Source organism: Chlorocebus sabaeus, chromosome 8, assembly GCF_047675955.1.
Source record: "Chlorocebus sabaeus isolate Y175 chromosome 8, mChlSab1.0.hap1, whole genome shotgun sequence".
Classification (NCBI taxonomy): domain Eukaryota; kingdom Metazoa; phylum Chordata; class Mammalia; order Primates; family Cercopithecidae; genus Chlorocebus; species Chlorocebus sabaeus.
This window is the reverse complement of record NC_132911.1, coordinates 101,984,315-102,002,942: the sequence shown is the minus strand read 5'-3', so window position 1 is coordinate 102,002,942 and position 18,628 is coordinate 101,984,315. Positions and strand designations below refer to the sequence as shown.

Sequence of the window (18,628 nt, the reverse complement as noted above, 5' to 3'; positions counted from 1 at the left end):
TTCTCACATGAAATACTTCCATTTCTATTGTGACCACTGCTAAACGTGATCAATTTTTGCTATAGCAAATTATTAATTAATAATTATAATTAATTATTATAAAATAATTTATAATGGATTATTATATTAATCAATTGAGTGGATTATATTATTGTAATGCATTGAATTATAATTTCATGTCATTTTATTATTATAATAACCCATTAAAATACAAATACTTTAGGCACTTTAAATAAAACAATGCCTCCCCTCTTCCAGGGAGCTCATATTTTTTTTTAAATTTGAGCTCTAAATGTGACACTAGTGTTGGTATGTTGAGCATCTGTATATTTTATAATGGGTCTTTATAATAATATTAATGTTATAAAATTGTATGAACACAATAAAATTCAATGAAAACATCTGTGTTACCTAATAGACTACCACACTCCAAAGGATATATTTGTCATATTGTTACAAGAAAGTATTGCATAAAAATGAAAACCACAAAAAATTTGCTGCACCAACTAACTACAATTTATATTTGACTTTTCCCAAAAGTAGCACAGAACATTGTTCTTAAATATTTTATTTGGACATATAGTTATTAATGGAAAATGACAGTAGCCTTCCTGGCTATAAGAAACATTTCTGATGTATGGCAAAGCCATCATGTATGCATTGCATTTTCCAGCTATTGTTGGACATATCATTGGTGAGAAGAATTATAGAGAATCATATTTTCTTCTGTGACAGAATCCTGTTTGAATTGCTGCTGACATATGATAATGAATACAAATACTTTAGGCACTTTAAATAAAACAATGCCTCCCCTCTTCCAGGGAGATCATATTTTTTAAAATTTTGAGCTCTAAATGTGACACCAGTGTTGGTATGTTGAGCATTTGTTTTCCCTGATCATGTTTCCCTTGAGCATAATGTCTTGAAAATGTTTTCTCTTTTTCTTTTCCTCCTTGGTTTGATTCTGCTAGCAGAGTTTTTAGTCAACATTGTCAAATTTTTCATGGTCAAATGTTTTTCTAAATGCATTCATATGTGGATTCTATCTCTCCCAATATAATATTTTTCTATACCCTTTTTAATATAATGTGGTTTGTAGAATCATTTGGGGAAGATGTATGGACTCAGAAATAAGAATGGCCAATGCCTGATGCAGTGGCTGATGCCTATAATCCCAGCACTTTGGGAGACCGAGGCAGATGGATTGCTTAAGTCCAGGAGTTCCAGACCAGCTTGGGCAACATGGCAAAACCCCATCTCTACTAAAAAAAAATATATATATATATATATGTGTGTGTATATATATATATATATATATAATAGCCAGGTGTGGTGGCATGCACCTGTAGTCCCAGCTACTTGGGAGACTGAGGCAGGAGGATCACCTGAGCCTGGGAGGACAAGGCTGCAGTGAACCAAGATTGCACCACTGCACTCCAGCCTGGGCAACCTGAGTGAGACCCTATCTCAAAAAGAAAAAAAAAATGGTAATGACCATCGATGCTAGAAAGAAACTGCATCAACTAATGAGCAAAATAACCAGCTAACATCACAATGACAGGATCAAATTCACACATAACAATATTAACCTTAAATGTAAAAGGGCTAAATGCACCAATTAAAAGACACAGACTGGCAAATTGGATAAAGAATCAAGACCCATCAGTGTACTGTATTCAGGAGACCCATCTCACATGGAGAGACACACATAGGCTCAAAATAAAGGGTTGGAGAAAGATCTACCAAGCAAATGGAAAACAAAAAAAGGCAGGGGTTGCAATCCTAGTCTCTAATAAAACAGACTCTAAATGAACAAAGATCAAAAGAGACAAAGAAGGCCATTACATAATGGTAAAGGGATCAATTCAACAAGAAGAGCTAACTATCCTAAATATATATGCACCCAATACAGGAGCACCCAGATTCATAAAGCAAGTCCTTAGAGACCTACAAAGAGACTTAGACTCCCAAACAATAATAATGGGAGATTTTAGCACCCCACTGTCAACATTAGACAGATAAATGAGACAGAAAGTTAACAAGGATATCCAGGACTTGAACTCAGCTCTGCACCAAGCAGACCTAATAGACATCTACAGAATTCTCCACCCCAAATCAACAGAATATATATTCTTCTCAGCACCACATAGCACTTATACCAAAATTGACCACATAGTTAGAAGTAAAGCACTCCTCAGCAAATGTAAAAGAACAGAAATTATAACAAAGTGTCTCTCAGACCACAGCGTAATCAAACTAGAACTCAGGATTAAGAAATGCACTCAAAACCACTCAACTACATGGAAAATGAACAGCCTGCTCCTGAATGACTACTGGGTACATAATGAAATGAAGGCAGAAATAAAGATGTTCTTTGAAATCAATGAGAACAAAGATACAACATACCAGAATCTCTGGGACACATTTAAAGCAGTGTGTAGAGGGAAATTTATAGCACTAAATGCCCACGAGAGAAAGCAGGAAAGATCTAAAATTGACACCCTAACATCACAATTAAAAGAACTAGAGAAGTAAGAGCAAACACATTCAAAATCTAGCAGAAGGCAAGAAATAACTAAAATCAGAGCAGAACTGAAGGAGACAGAGACATAAAAAACCCTTCAAGAAAGCAATGAATCCAGGAGCTGGTTTTTTGAAAAGATCAACAAAATTGATAGACCACTAGCAAGACTAATAAAGAAGAAGAATCAAATAGACACAATAAAAAATGATAAAGGGGATATCACCACCGACCCCACAGAAATACAAACTACCATCAGAGAATACTATAAACATACTATAAACACCTCTACGCAAATAAACTAGAAAACCTAGAGGAAATGGATAAATTCCTGGACACACACACTCTCCCAAGACTAAACCAGGAAGAAGTTGAATCCCTGAATAGACCAATAACAGGCTCTGAAATTGAGGCAATAATTAACAGCCTACCAACCAAAAAAAGTCCAGGACCAGACGGATTCACAGCTGAATTCTACCAGAGGTACAAGGAGGAGCTGGTACCATTCCTTCTGAAACTATTCCAATCAACAGAAAAAGAGGGAATCCTCCCTAACTCATTTTATGAGGCCAGCATCATCCTGATACCAAAGCCTGGCAGAGATACAACAAAAAAAGAGAATTTGAGACCAATATCCTTGATGAACATTGAAGGAAAAATCCTCAATAAAATACTGGCAAACTGAATCCAGCAGCACATCAAAAAGCTTATCCACCATAATCAAGTGGGCTTCATCCCTGGGATGCAAGGCTGGTTCAACATATACAAATCAATAAACGTAATCCACCATATAAACAGAACCAAAGACAAAAACCACATGATTATCTCAATAGATGCAGAAAATGCCTTTGACAAAATTCAACAGCCCTTCATGCTAAAAACTCTCAATAAATTCAGTATTGATGAAACGTATCTCAAAATAATAAGAGCTATTTATGACAAACCCACAGCCAATATCATACTGAATGGGCAAAAACTGGAAGCATTCCCTTTGAAAACTGGCACAAGACAGGGATGTCCTCTCTCACCACTCCTATTCAACATAGTGTTGGAAGTTCTGGCCAGGGCAATCAGGCAGGAGAAAGAAATAAAGGGTATTCAATTAGGAAAAGAGGAAGTCAAATTGTCCCTCTTTGCAGATGACATGATTGTATACTTAGAAAACCCCATCATCTCAGCCCAAAATCTCCTTAATCTGATAAGCAGCTTCAGCAAAGTCTCAGGATACAAAATCAATGTGCAAAAATCACAAGCATTCTTATACACCAATAACAGACAAACAGAGAGTCAAATCATGAGTAAACTCTCATTCACAATTGCTTCAAAGAGAATAAAATACCTAGGAATCCAACTTACAAGGGCCTCTTCAAGAAGAACTACAAACCACTGCTCAACAAAATAAAAGAGGATACAAACAAATGGAAGAGCATTCCATGCTCATGGATAGGAAAAATCAATATCGTGAAAATGGCCATACTGCCCAAGGTAATTTATAGATTCAATGCCATCACCATCAAGCTACCATTGACTTTCTTCACAGGATTGGAAAAAATGACTTTAAAGTTCATATGGAACCAAAAAAGAGCAAGCATTGCCAAGACAATCCTAAGCCAAAAGAACAAAGCTGGAGGCATCATGCTACCTGACTTCGAACTATACAACAAGGCTACAGTAACCAAAACAGCATGATATTGGTACCAAAACAGAGATATAGACCAATGGAACAGAACAGAGCCCTCAGAAATAATACCACACATTTACAACAATCTGATCTTTGACAAACCTGGCAAAAACAAGAAATGGGGAAAGGATTTCCTATTTAATAAATGGTGCTGGGAAAACTGGCTAGCCATATGTAGAAAGCTGAAACTGGATCCCTTCTTTACACCTTATACAAAAATTAATGCAAGATGGATTGGAGACTTAAATGTTAGACCTAAAACCATAAAAACCCTAGAAGAAAACCTAGACAATACCATTCAGGACATAGGCATGGGCAAGGACTTCATGTATAAAGCACCAAAAGCAATGGCAACAAAAGCCAAAATTGACAAATGGGATCTAATTAAACTAAAGTGCTTCTGCACAGCAAAAGAAACTACCATCAGAGTGAACAGGCAACCTACAGAATGGGAAAAATTTTGCAGTCTACTCATCTGATGAAGGGCTAATATCCAGAACCTACAAAGAACTCAATCAAATTTACAAGAAAAAAACAAACAACCCCATCAAAAAGTGGGCAAAGGATATGAACAGACGCTTCTCGAAAGAAGACATTTATGCAGCCAACAGACACATGAAAAAATGCTCATCATCACTGGCCATCAGAGAAATGCAAATCAAAACCACAATGAGATACCATCTCACACCAGTTAGAATGGTGATCATTAAAAAGTCAGAAAACAACAGGTGCTGGAGAGTATGTGGAGAAATAGGAACACTTTTACACTGTTGGTGAGACTGTAAACTAGTTCAACCATTATGGAAAACAGTGTGGCAGTTCCTCAAGGATCTAGAACTAGAAACACCATTTGATCCAGCCATCCCATTACTGGATATATACCCAAAGGATTATAAATCATGTGCTATAAAGGCACATGCACACGTATGTTTATTGTGGCACTATTCATAATAGCAAAGACTTGGAACCAACCCAAATATCTCTCAGTTATAGACTGGATTAAAAAAATGTGGCACATATACACCATGGACTACTATGCAGCCATAAAAAAAGATGAGCTCATGTCCTTTGTAGGGACATGGATGCAGCTGGAAACCATCATTCTCAGCAAACTATCACAAGGACAAAAAACCAAACACCACATGTTCTCACTTGAACAATGAGAACACTTGGACACAGGAAGGGGACTATCACACACCAGGGCCTGTCGTGGGGTGGGGGAAGGAGGGAGGGATTAGGAGGTATACCTAATGTAAATGATGAGTTAATGGGTGCAGCACACCAACATGGCACATGTATACATATGTAACAAACCTGCATGTTGTGCACATGTACCCTAGAACTTAAAGTATAATAAAAAAAAAGAAAGAAAAAAGGTGAAGAAAAATGACCAATACCTGAGTTTTATAAACTAAAAATTAGTTCCTAGATACATTATTTTTCTCATTTATCAAGTGACTTAAGGGAACTTTCAATCCTTTTATCTAATATCTGTCATCTTTTATAGTTAATGGTTGAATAATGATGAAATTAACCTAAGGTATTTAATGACAGAATGCAGATATAAAGGGGGATTTGCAAACTAATCTTGAATATTAGTGATAAAAAGATGATTAAGACAGAATCCCTGTCCTCAAATAATTTATAGTCCATGATAAAATATATTCATAAATAAGTTTTTTTAAGTAGAAAAGGATATGTGCCATAATGCCATGAGTCTTTAGTTTAGAAGTGTTTCTGAATCAGCATTGCTGAGATTTTGGGCCAGATCATTCTTCATTGTAGGGGCTGCCCTGTGCACTGTAAGATCTTTAAGATCCCTCCTGACCTTTACCCACCAGATCCCTCTAACATCCTCCCACTCAGTTATGACAACCAAAAATGTCTCCAAACATTCTGAAATGTCCCCTAGGGGACAAAATACTCAGGTTTAGCTCTGTTCTTCTCTAGCTGAGAAGATCAGAGAGAATTTTTTACAGCAGAGATAACATTTGAATTGGTTCTGACAGCTGGGCAGGACAGGCACAGGCTACATCCAATAATTTGGAGGAGGATATACAGAGGGAATAACATGAGAAATGTTAACAAAGGTACGAAAAGGTAAAGTAAATTTCTATTTCATACTCCACCATAACTCCTGCCTGTAAGGCTTAGGAAAAAAGTAAATGCAAGTTGTAACTATGGAAAGGAAGAAATAAAAATATCTACATGTACAGTTTATTTTATTATATACTTAGAGAACGCATTATCAACTAAACATTACCAGAAGCAATAAACCAGCTCTCAACATTAAAGGATCTAAATTAAACTGACTCTCATAACTTCAGATCTGGATTCAACTCTGGCTATCAACTGTATGGGCAACCTAGTATTACTTAACTTCTCTAAGCCTCACTTTTCTGACAAATATATAAGATAGTTTTGAAGATCAAATTAATTAATTCATATATAAGTACTTTGAAAAATGTAAAGCTTTGTCAATATAATTGTCATAATTTCTATTACCACCTTCATTGCTGAGAGATTCCTAAAAGGTAATACTAAAAATGCAATATAAGGAAGGGGAAATATACACACACACACACACACACACACACCCACCCCAAGAAAACGAACTAACAAAATAAAACTTTTAAGTAATTATTTGGGATTCTTTGCTAATTCCTCACCTTTTTCTTTTCTTTTGAGATAGAGTCTTGCTCTTTTGCCCAGGCTTGTGTGTAGTGGCGTGATCTCAGCTTACTGCAACCTCTACCTCCTGGGTTTAAGCAATTCTCCTGCCTCAGACTCCCAAGTAGCTGGGATCACAGGCACATGCCACCATGCTCGACTAATTTTTGTGTTTTCAGTAGAGACAGGGTTTCACCATGTTATCCAGGTTTGTCTCAAATTCCTGACCTCATGATCCACACACCTCTGCCTCCCAAAGTGCTGGGATTACAGGTGTGAGCTATCGCGCATGGCCTACTTCCTCATTTTTTAAAAGCAGCTAACATTTATTAAACATTTACTCTTGCCAAATACTATGTTAAGTGTTTTGCATGGATTATCTCATTTAAATGTAGAAACAATCCATTTACAGAAGCAAAATCTGATACTTAGAAAGGTTAAGTAACCTGCCCAAGGTCATATAACTAGTACGTGATGGACCAGTATCCTAAAAATGGCAATCTGGTATAGCTATAGTATAAAGTTAGGGTGAGTCTTTAGTATCAGAAAGCTGTTATGTAACCTTATATAACCTTTCTCTTTTTTCTTTTTTAAGGCTACACTGGAGGAACCTTATGTAACCTTTGCAAAGTTACATAAGTTTTTTAAGCTTCAATTTTCTAATCTTTAAAATAAAGATAATATTACATACCTTACAGGATTAAATGAGTTCATATATGTAAAACTCTTACAACAGAGCCTATCACATAATGTGTTCAATAATATTAGCTATAATTGTCATTATTACTACTACCACCACCACCCACCACTGTACTCTACTAATTAATCAGAGGAAACCTTGATTAGGACATTTTTGCACACTTTAGGAATCCAGGTAATCTTTCCCACAACTCTGATTGGGTGCTTTGTTTTGTTTTTTCCTACCTAACTTAATGCTTTTGGAGTAGGGCCATGTAACTCATAAGTCACATTTATTTCATACCACAGTTAAACATGACCAATTTTTGCCTTTAATCTAGTGTCCTAGGAATGAAAAAAGGGTTGAGTCACCTATTCTATACCCTTGCCTCCAACAAGTGATATCCTAAGATTATCATTATCTGAGATGTAGCAACCCACTTCATACCTAGGGAAGTCCAAGGAACGACTTTTCCCCAACCCTTCTCTCAGAAATGTGTTAAGTCACATGTATTTGCTCTGAGCCTTTGTTGCCGTTGCCTTGAGAAAATGTAGCTTTTCCTGTTAAAAGCAAAAAAAAAAAAAAGTCTTTTACTTCATAGGGACTAAAACCAAACAGGGAAAAGGGTAGTTAGTGGTGTGTTTTAAAGATTAACATATGAACATGCTAAAAATTAAATTATCAAAATGTGTAAAGGAAAATCATTTATTTTTCCCTGTTTCAAGCAAATGGAAGTTTGTTTTTCATGATGGAACAAATGAAGATTTGGGGACCATGTGGAAACAAGCTGAACTAATTTATTGCCAAATGTTACTCTGTGACTATGAAGCTTTTCACCACTAGTCTCAAAAAATGACCTCACAAAGCTATGTCTGAAAGCAATCGCCAAGTATTATTAAGTCAATGACAGGTTTTGGACTGTGCTCTGATTCTTAGTGGATTAATTATTTTAATGATTATTTTTCCTTTAAAAAGTAAAAGCACCAGATTTCTCTCCCCTTCAATCAGCTCAAAACTATAGAATTTTCTTCTTTCTTCTCCCTTAGACATCAAAAGCACCAAATCATCTGTGAGATCCCAGTTGATGTAAGACCAGATAGAGTCATCATAGAAACAAAAATGACAGTCAACTCATCAGCAATTTCCAGAGACAAGCAATTTGATTATTTCAGGTCACCTAGAAAAGGTTTCCCTAAATAGAATATCACGAGATTAATAGTGAGAGGAGGGCTATTTCCTTCCTTCCATTTCCCACACCAGAAGTCAGCTTTATTTGGAGCCAATATCTAGAACGCTAAACTAGCTAAATGCCCCATTGTCTCTGGTTGAGAAGACAGATTGACTGTTATGGTTGCAGAGCTGCCTCAAGAATGGGAGCCTTTCTGATGGACTACTTGAATTCACCACATCATTGAGATTTTCAATCGAGGGCTTCTTCAAGGTTTTGCTACCATAAGCCTGAGGAATCCAGAGAGATTGTACTTATGGGAGGGTATTCCCAAATGGTTTGATGTTAAGGAGTCCAATTTATTCTTTGACTCCTGTTATCCCACAAAAGCAATAACTGGACTCCCACTGACCAGGAGACATATTGCAGGGACCAAAGGAATTAGACTGCAATCTTGGTTGCAGTCAGGTTAGCTGAATAAGAAAAACTCTTAAGGCTCCTAAAAGTCAGGTCAAACCAGATTCCAGAAGTCAGCAAATGGGCAGTTAATATTAAGTAGCATCCAGCTGGAGAGTGGACAAAATTCAAGAAGATTTCAGGTTTTAGTTCAGGGAAAGAGAAGCTTGGGAACCAGGATATCTGTTGTGGAAGAACTGTGCAAGTAGATCTTAGATTCCAAAACTTGCACAGGTGAGGGACTCCACAGGTTAGAGGTGCCAGTGAACAGAAGCTTCAGAAGGAGCCTGATTCTGGGGTGTTTTCCTCCAACCACATTCTTGGTGCACAGGTATCTGTAGAAGACTTTTGCAGCAGAACACTAGTAGCCTCCTGAAACAAAGGCATGCTCACAGCTGGATCCAGTTAAATGTCAAGTATTTCCCAAAATATAAAATATTCCCCCAAAACACTACTTCAGTGCAATATAAATGGTCAAATATGTTTAGAAAATATGACAACCATATCCTCCTCTGGGAGATTTACAGTGAATGCTAATACATTAGGATCGGAGAGGTTTTCCAGTAAAAGAATGATTTAAGTTTGTTTAATTCACCTCTTCTCAAATACATTTGCCTTGGGACCTTTTTTGGTGGAACATCTGTCTTACAAAACTGGTTCCAGGGAATGCCAGTTTGGGAATACTCTTCTAAAGGAAATTTAGGGCCAGAAAAATTACCTGAGACCAGTCAAGGACCCCAGGGACCTTTGCCGGGAACAATCAATTTCTTTTATCCCCAGTAAGGATGCTGCATACGGCCTCAGGTTGTGCTCTGTACAGTTCCTAGGGGTGCCACTCATACAGACTTCAATGTAAATGACAGCCCTGAGCTGTCCATTCAGTGGCCTCGATTCTTAAGGCAAATAAGAGGCAGTGGAGTATAATAGTTAAGAAAATAGACTACCTAGGTTCCAATCCCAGCTCTCCTCTTCTTAGCTGGAAAATCCCAAGCAAAGTAACTATTTCTTCTGTGGCTCAATTTCCTCATTTGTCAAATGTAGATGGTAACAGTTTAAGAGTATACATTATATAGTATTCATATTATATGTCATATACTATACAACTTATGTATAGTAAAAGTTGTAACAGTATAATAACACAAAGGTAAATCATTTTCACAGATTTGTTGGAAGGATTAAATTAGTTATGTATAAAGCATTTAGAACTGTGCTTACAAGTATTAGTTATTACTATTATAGTTATCATTATCATCACATTTTAGCATGATGCTGATTATACCATAACTCTCATGTCAGCCATGCACATCTATGAACTCAATAATTTTAAGAACAACACCTAAAAAAAATTATTACTGGCTGGGCATAGTGGCTCACACATGTAATTCCAGCACTTTAGGAGGCCAAGGTGGGAGGATCACTTGAGACCAGGAGTTCGAGACCAGCCTGGGCAAAATGGTCAGACCCTATCTCTACAAAACTTAAAATTAAAAAAGTAGCCAGTCATGGTGGCACATGCCTGTAGTTCCAGCTACTCAGGAGGCCAAGATGAAAGGATCACTTGAGCCCAGAAATTCGAGGCTGCCGTGAGCTACGATTGCATCACTGTACTCCGGCGTGGGCAACAGAGTGAGACTGTGTCTCTATTTAAAACAAAAAAGATTACGTTCCCTTGGCCCTCCCAGTATAACTAGTGTATCTATTATAAAAGGCAGGGATTTGCTTGTTTACCTGTTTTGCACAAATATAAAGTTTATAGGGAGAGGTTTTTTTTTTTAATATTTGTGTATGTTATCAAGCTAAATCTAAGATTCCCAACAGACCATTATAGACTTCTAAGTGACTTGAGTTGTATTTGATGAGAAAAATGTATTTACTGCAGGTTTGGGCATGAGGACAGAGGATGGCATCCCATGCCTGTATTGTGGGTAGCATCTAGCATCTAGACATTGCCTCTTACCTGCAGCTTACCCACAGCTGTCTGGCTGCTGTTTTATGTCCCCTGCAATATCCAGATCTTGGGACTCTATGCACCAGTTTCCTGAGGCTAGCTGTGGGTAGCAAACATAGGACTGCTATTTTTTCCTTCTTCTTTGTTATGTCTGTTAGTTATGCCATGTCCTTCTTTCTGTTTTCTTTGAAAACCAACAGCGAGAAGTCTTGCTAGGCATTCAGAAAACACCAGCCAATTCCTTCCTGCTCATTCCTTCCATTATCAAATTGGGTTATCTCCTTAGAGACAGCCCCAGTGATGGTCCCTGATCATCCCAAGGCTATAATATTAGAGATACAATTTTGAACTAATTTTTAAGCTTACCTCAGATGGCCATTGGCTCATGGCAGGCAGTCAGCATCCTGAGATGGATCTATCCAGGATCCGCTGTTACATCAGGCCTCTCAGTGGGCTTTGAAGCATATTCAGTTCCCTAGACTGGCCTCTTACAGAGCCAAATTCCTGGGATTTTGCAAGTATGATGACTTAATTTGTACCTAGAGATGAGGAAACTGAGTCACAATGGAGTAAATAACTTGCCTAAGCTCTTCCAGGTAGCAAGTAGCAGTGAAAAGTGAATTTTGTGAGGGCAGTTTCAGCTTGGATTAGACTCCTGGGATCCAAGTCTTGACCTAAAATGTAACATTTCCCTGGGTGAGGAACATGTTGGTGATACCCTGCTTCCTTTCGGATCTTACATGTCCAGACAAAGGAGGTGGAGCAAGATGGCTGAATAGAAGCCTCTACCAATCGTCCTGCCTGTAGGAACACCAAATTTTACAACTATCTAAACACAAAAAAAGCACCTTCATAAGAACCAAAACTCAGGTGAGCAATCACACTACCTGGTGTTAACTTCATATTGCTGAAAGATGCACTGAAGAGGGTAGGAAGGACAGTCTTGAATCACCAACACCACCTCTCCCACATCCGCCAGCAGTGGCCAAGTGGCACAGAGAATCTGCGCACTTGGAGAAGAAGAGCACAGTGATTATGGGACTTCACGCTAGAACTCAATGCTGCCAACACTGGCTAGAGCTCAGCTGATGGCCACAGAGGGAGCATTTAGACCAGCTCTATCCAGAGAGGAATCAACCACCCCAGAGGTGTGAACTTGAGTTTTGGCAAGCCTTGCCACCGCAGGCTAACATTTCTCTGGGGTCCTAAATAAACTTGAAAGGCTGCATGACCACAAGAACTGCAACTCCTAGGCAAGTCCTGGTGCTGTGCTAGGATTAGAACCAGTGGACTCGAGGGGCATATGATCCAGTGAGACAACAGCTGGGAAGCCAAGGGAGTGCAGACGCCACTCCTCCCCCAGCCCCAGGCAGCACAGCTCATAGCTCTGGGAGAGCCTCCTTTCTTCCACTTGAGGAGAGGAGAGAGAATAAAGAGGACTTTGTCTTGCAACTGGGACACCAGCTCAGCCACAGTAGGATAGGGCATCAGGCAGAGTCCTGAGGCCCCCATTCCAGGCCCTAGCTCCTGGATGACATTTCTTGACATACCCTGGGCCAGAAAAGAAGCCACTGCCTTGAAGGGAAGGACCTAGTCCTTCAGGATTCATCACCTGCTGACTAAAGAGTATTTGGGCCCTGAATAATCAGCAGCGGCAGCCAGACAGTACTCACCATGAGCCTTGGGTGAGACTCAGAGATGTATTAGTTTCAGGTGTGGCCCAGCATAGTCACAGCTGTGGTGGCTGTGGGGAAGGACTCCTTCTGCTTAAGAAAAGGAGATGAACAAATAAAAAGGATTTTGTCTTGAAGCTTAAGTACCAGCTTGGCCGCAGCGGGGTAGGGTACCAAGAGGGTTCTTGGGGTCCCTGATTCCAGGTCTTGGCTCTTGGATGGCATTTCTAGACCTACCCTGAACCACAGGAGAGCCCACTTCCCTGAAGGGTAGTGCCAGGCCTGGCAGCATTCACCATAAGCTGACTGAAGAGCCTCTGGGCCTTATGTGACTATTGGCAGTACCCTGGCAGTACCTGAGGGTGGTGGACAGAGGACAGACTCCTCTTCCTGGGGAAAGGGGAGGGACAAGCAGAAAGGACTTTGTCTTGTGGTTTTGGTGTCGACCTAGCTGCAGTAGAATAGAACACCAGGTAAATTTCTAAGGTTTCTGACTCCAGGCCTGGCTCCTGGACAGCATCTCCAGACCCACCCGGGGCCTAGGGGAACTTGTCACCCTGAAGGGAAGGATACAAGCCTGGCTGACTTTGCCACCTGCTGATTGTAGAGCCCTAGGGCCTTGAGTGAACATAGGTGGTAGCCAGGCAGTGGATAGAGCAGGCCTTGAGCAAGATCCAGTGCTGTGCTGGCTTCAGGTCTGACCTAGTGCAGTCCCAGTGGGAGTGGCCGCAGGGGTGCTTATGTCATTCCACCCCTCGCCCCCAGCTCCAGGCAGTTCAGGACACACACACACACACACACATACACACACACACACACATACACACACACACACACATACAGAGAGAGAGAGAGATCATTTGGGAGAAAGTAAGAGAAGAGAACAAGAGTCTCCTCCTGTTAATCCAGATAATTCATCCAGATCTTATGCAAGACCACCAATATGGTACCTCTACAAATATGCAAGAACTACAACATTACTGGGCTTGGAGTGCCCCCTAATGTAGATATGGCCACAGTGACCAAAAACTTAGATCACAACACCCAAGTTCATTAAAATACCCAAAAAGCCTTCCAAAGAAGGAGGGTACAGACAAGTCCTGACTGCAAAGACTACAATAAATATCTAACTCCTCAATGCCCAGACACTGACAAACATTCACAAGCATCAAGACCATTCAGGAAAACATGACCTCACCAAACAAACTAAATAAGGCACTAGGGGCCAATCCTGGAGAGGCAGGGTTATGTAATCTTTCAGACAGAGAATTCAAATAGCTGTTTTGAGGAAATTCAAATAAATTCAAGATAACGCAGACAAGGAATTCAGAATCCTATCAGATAAATTTAACAAAGAAATTTTTAAAATTCAAAAGAATCAAGCAGATATTCTGGAGTTGAAAAATGCAACTGACATACCAAACAATGCATCAGTCTCTTAACAGCAGAAATGATCGAGGAGAAGAATTAGTGAGCTTGAAAACAGGCTATTTGAAAATACAGTCAGAGGAGACAAAAAAAAAAAAAAGAATAAAAAGGAACGGAACAAGATCTAGAAAACAGCCTCAAAAGAACAAATCTAAGACTTATTGGCCTTAAAGAGGAGGTAGAGGAAGAGAGGATTAGAAAGTTTATACAAAGGGATAATAATAGAGAACTTCTCAAACCTAGAGAAAGACATCAATATTCATATACAAGAAGGTTATAGAACACTGAGCAGATTTAACCCAAAGAAGACTACCCCAAGGCATTTAATCATCACACTCCCAAAGGTCAAGGATAAAGAATCCTAAAAGCAGCAAGAGAAAAGAAACAAATAACATACAAGAGAGCTCTGAGACTTCTGGCAGCAGACCTTTCAGAGGATCTTACATGTCCAGATTACTCCTTTCGGCAAACGGGCCAGCAGAAGGTAAACTAACAAGTTTCCTAAGTCAGAAATCTGTGTCTTTCAAAAGAAGGAATACATGTAGCTTTACTGAAATAAAAATAACAGGAACTGATATCTCATATCACTTTTAGAAAAGGGTAGAATATAAATAAATTTAAAAGGAATTTATTTAAGGAAGTGCAAATGACTAACACGAAAAATGTGCATATAACTCATAAAGGGGACAGTAAAGCACATAAATATAAATGATGCCAAATAAACCAGCATACAACTGGTGGCAGCTATCCATAACTGCCTTTGTAATTATTGCAGATAGCTGAAATAAAAATTATTAAGAAGAAAAAATGTGTGACCTGCTGAACTGCCATAAAGTTACTTAGCAGATACACAGTGACGTAAGGCCCAAAAGAAATAATATATGTGAAAGGGACTTAGAAAGTACAATTGCAGCTGGGCATAGTGGCTCACCCCTGTAATCCCAGAACTTTGGGAGGCGGAGGCGATCAGATCACCTGGGGTCAAGAGTTCGAGACCACCCAGGCCACCATGGTGAATCCCCGTCTCTACTAAAAATACAAAAATCAGCTGGGCGTGGTGGCACGTGCTTATAGTCCCAGCTACTCGGGAGGCTGAGCTAGGAGAATCACTTGAACCCAGGAGACAGAGGTTGCAGTAAGCTGAGATCACACCACTGCACTCCATCCTGGGCAACATAGCAAGACTCTGTTTCAAAAAAAAAAAAAGAAAGAAAGAGAGAAGGAAAGAAGGAAGGAAGGAAGGAAGGAAGGAAGGAAGGAAGGAAGGAAGGAAGGAAGGAATAACTGTAAAAGCATCAGCCATTTTATATTTTTTAAAAGTTTTGAAATGCAATGAAATATACCCCATAAATATATACACCTCCTATGTACCCACAAAAATTAAAAATTTTTTAAAAGAAATGCAATGAAGATATACATTGATAGGAACAGTCATGGAAGGCAAATGCAGACGTGGATGTGAAGTAGGAAGGGATATGTCAGGATGTGAAACAGGGACAATATTGGAAAGTTATTCAGTAAACAATACTACCTCTGTGAGATAGAATACCAGTAGACTTAAAAAGAATGAAGCCACTCTGCATATACTGATGTGAAGTGTCCTCCAAAATGTTCTAAGTAGGAAAAAAAAAAAAAGCAAGATACAGAAAAGCTTATATAATACGCAATTATTTATGTAAAAAGAAAACCTCATGCACACTTACACACACATGCATAAAACATCTCTGAAAAGAAAACCCCAGAAACTAGTGGTGGTAGCGACTTTGAGGAGGAAAACTAGTGAACCATCAGGGTGTATGAGATTTAACTTTTCACCAGTCCGCCTTGTGTATTGTTGGAATTTTGCCATATACATGTGTTGCCTACTCAAAACTAAATTTAAATACAAGAAAGTTAATAGAAACTAGATATTATTAGTAGAGATAAAGAAGTATCTGATGGAGGAATTGATATAACTAGAAATTTGGATTTCACAAAAGAAACAGAAGTATCTGAGACATTTTAAAGTAGATTAAATGGATTTATGCTACTTTATCATACCAAGTTTAGAAAACAGTTTTTTTTTAATCTCTTCCTTCTAGGGACCTACTTTTGAACAATTATGTAATTTTTTTCCAAAGAAAAGACATGACTGACAAATAATTTTCTCCCAAGTTCTTATATATGGTTTTATCATTTGCTTTTATTACAGTGTTTAATAATGTATATTGTTCTTTGTTTCTAAAGTTCTCATTCAAAATAGCTTTAAAGATTGCATATAATCTGTCTTCACAAAGTATTACAGAATAAATCATTACATTAGAGGAAACTTCCCTGTGGCTTCTACAATACCCTGAATACCCTTGTAGCTTCTACAATACCCTGAATTGTCTAGCTTTTGCGAAAAATCAAATGCTATTTGTTTCCAGGAACTAGAGTTCAAAACCTAAGTCATTTGCATAAGAGGAACAGGAAATTGGTGCCTTCAAATTGTGAGACTTTGTAGACAAACCAAATTGTTTCAGGTTGGAGTCAATGTTGATTATAAATTATATTCACAATAGCATTGACCTCAGAGATGAAACAAGTTGAATTATGTTTTCAAGTGTGCTATCTAAAATATGCTACTTATATCAGGGTTTTTTTCAGACTGCTAATTATATATAAATAAGCACTTTTCAACATTATTTGGAAGGGCAAGTCCTCCCTTCACCCCTTCTTCGGTGGCCTCACCCCCTAACCCCCCTACACACATTCCCTTCTGTCATTTTAAGTAATGCTAAACCAATGGCAGTAACACACTCCTTACATAGGTTTATGACGTGGTTTCTATTTTATTTTATTTTATTAAGCTAACCTTGGAATTCTATATTCTAGACTGGATTAATTAAACTCCTATGGCAAAGCCAGCGTTCACCTTCGTTATTGCTGCTAAAAGGAATCCAATAAATGGCAGTGATTAAAGATGCTCATTACCAGAGTTTGAAATTATTAAATCACCTGAGTGTGTTGAAGGCTCCAGGGATGAGTGAGTGTAGAGCAGATCATCATGTGATGGGTTTCCCTGTCCTCTGGACTGTGCCATCTAGATCTAGACAGATCTAGACTGTCTAGATCTATCATGCACTTACTGGCCCATGAGGAAACGGTCAGCTTAGGATGTGTTTTCACATCTTCATAGCACATATTCTGATCTTCCCGATCACTGGGGAAAGCTTCCCTGAAGAGGCCGGGAGTCATCCAGAACAACAGAGAAAAATTGGAAGTTATGTCCTACCCCATCCATCTTCCAGCTCTATTCCCCTGTAAAGGGAATGCCTTCAGGTGAATGTGAAAGATATCCAGGGATGATTTGATGAAACGGAGTATAATAGGGAGGGGCGACTGGCACTTTTACAAGTAATGCTCAGTCTCTAGGCAATGTCTGTGTCAACAAAAAGCTTTAGGTTGGTTTCAATTTGGTTTTTCTTTTCAATTTTATTTAAAGGTATGACACTGGCATTTGCAGGAACATATTTACTGGTGAACTTTGCTCCAAATATAACTCAGGCAATCTCAGCAAGAACAGTGCAGTATTACTTCATCGGATGGCAGTTCCTGATCTATGTGGTAAGAATTCTAAATATTTTACTATCCCAAAATCTGTATTATCTGTATTATCCAGACCACTGGTACATGCAGATATTAGAGAATATTTTCCTTACCAGCACTAATATCTTATTAAAATGTAAATGTATTTGACCAACACCAAAGTATTTGAAATACTAAGTCAGCAATAGAATAAGTCAGCAATAGAAGCACCCTTAGTTTCCCAGATATCCTTTCCTGGAACAATTTCCACATCAGTTAATCCAGCAAGTTCCAAAGTAACATGTTTTAGGACAACTCAGAGTAAAACAAAACATTCCCTTCCAAGTTGAAGGGACAATACTTGAGGACACATTTTGCTTTACTGAACTTTATTCAAAATAGGGGTTCTCTTCAAAAAAGTCCTCGTTTTTTATGGTTGCATAGTATTCCATGGTAGATATGTGCCACATTTTCTTAATCCAGTCTATCATTGATAGACATATGGGTTGGTTCCAAGTCTTTGCTATTGTGAATAGTGCTGCAATAAACATATGTGTGCATGTGTCTTTATAGTAGAATGATTTATAATCCTTTGGGTAAATTTCCAGTAATGGGATTGCTTGGTCAAATAGTATTTCTAGTTCTAGATCCTTGAAGAATCGCCACACTGTCTTCCACAATGGTTGAACTAATTTACACTCCCACCAACAGTGTTCCTATTTTTCCACATCCTCCCCAGCATCTATTGTTTCCTGACTTTTTGATGATCACCATTCTAACTGGCATGAGATGGTATCTCATTGTGGTTTTGATTTGCATTTCTCTAATGACCAGTGATGATGAGCGTGAGGGATA

General features: G+C 38.6%; 1 protein-coding gene across 3 annotated transcripts in view; it reads left to right on the top strand.

Annotated features, from left to right (window-relative positions):
* The window catches only part of NIPAL2 (NIPA like domain containing 2), a 107,503-nt gene that overhangs the window by 53,296 nt on the left and 35,579 nt on the right, over nucleotides 1-18,628 (top strand). For all 3 annotated transcript variants that reach the window (XM_008001182.3, XM_008001181.3, XM_073018241.1), the window contains exon 5: nucleotides 17,691-17,812. In XM_008001182.3, the coding sequence (XP_007999373.3) occupies nucleotides 17,691-17,812 (122 nt within the window). The remainder of the gene's footprint in view (nucleotides 1-17,690; nucleotides 17,813-18,628) is intronic.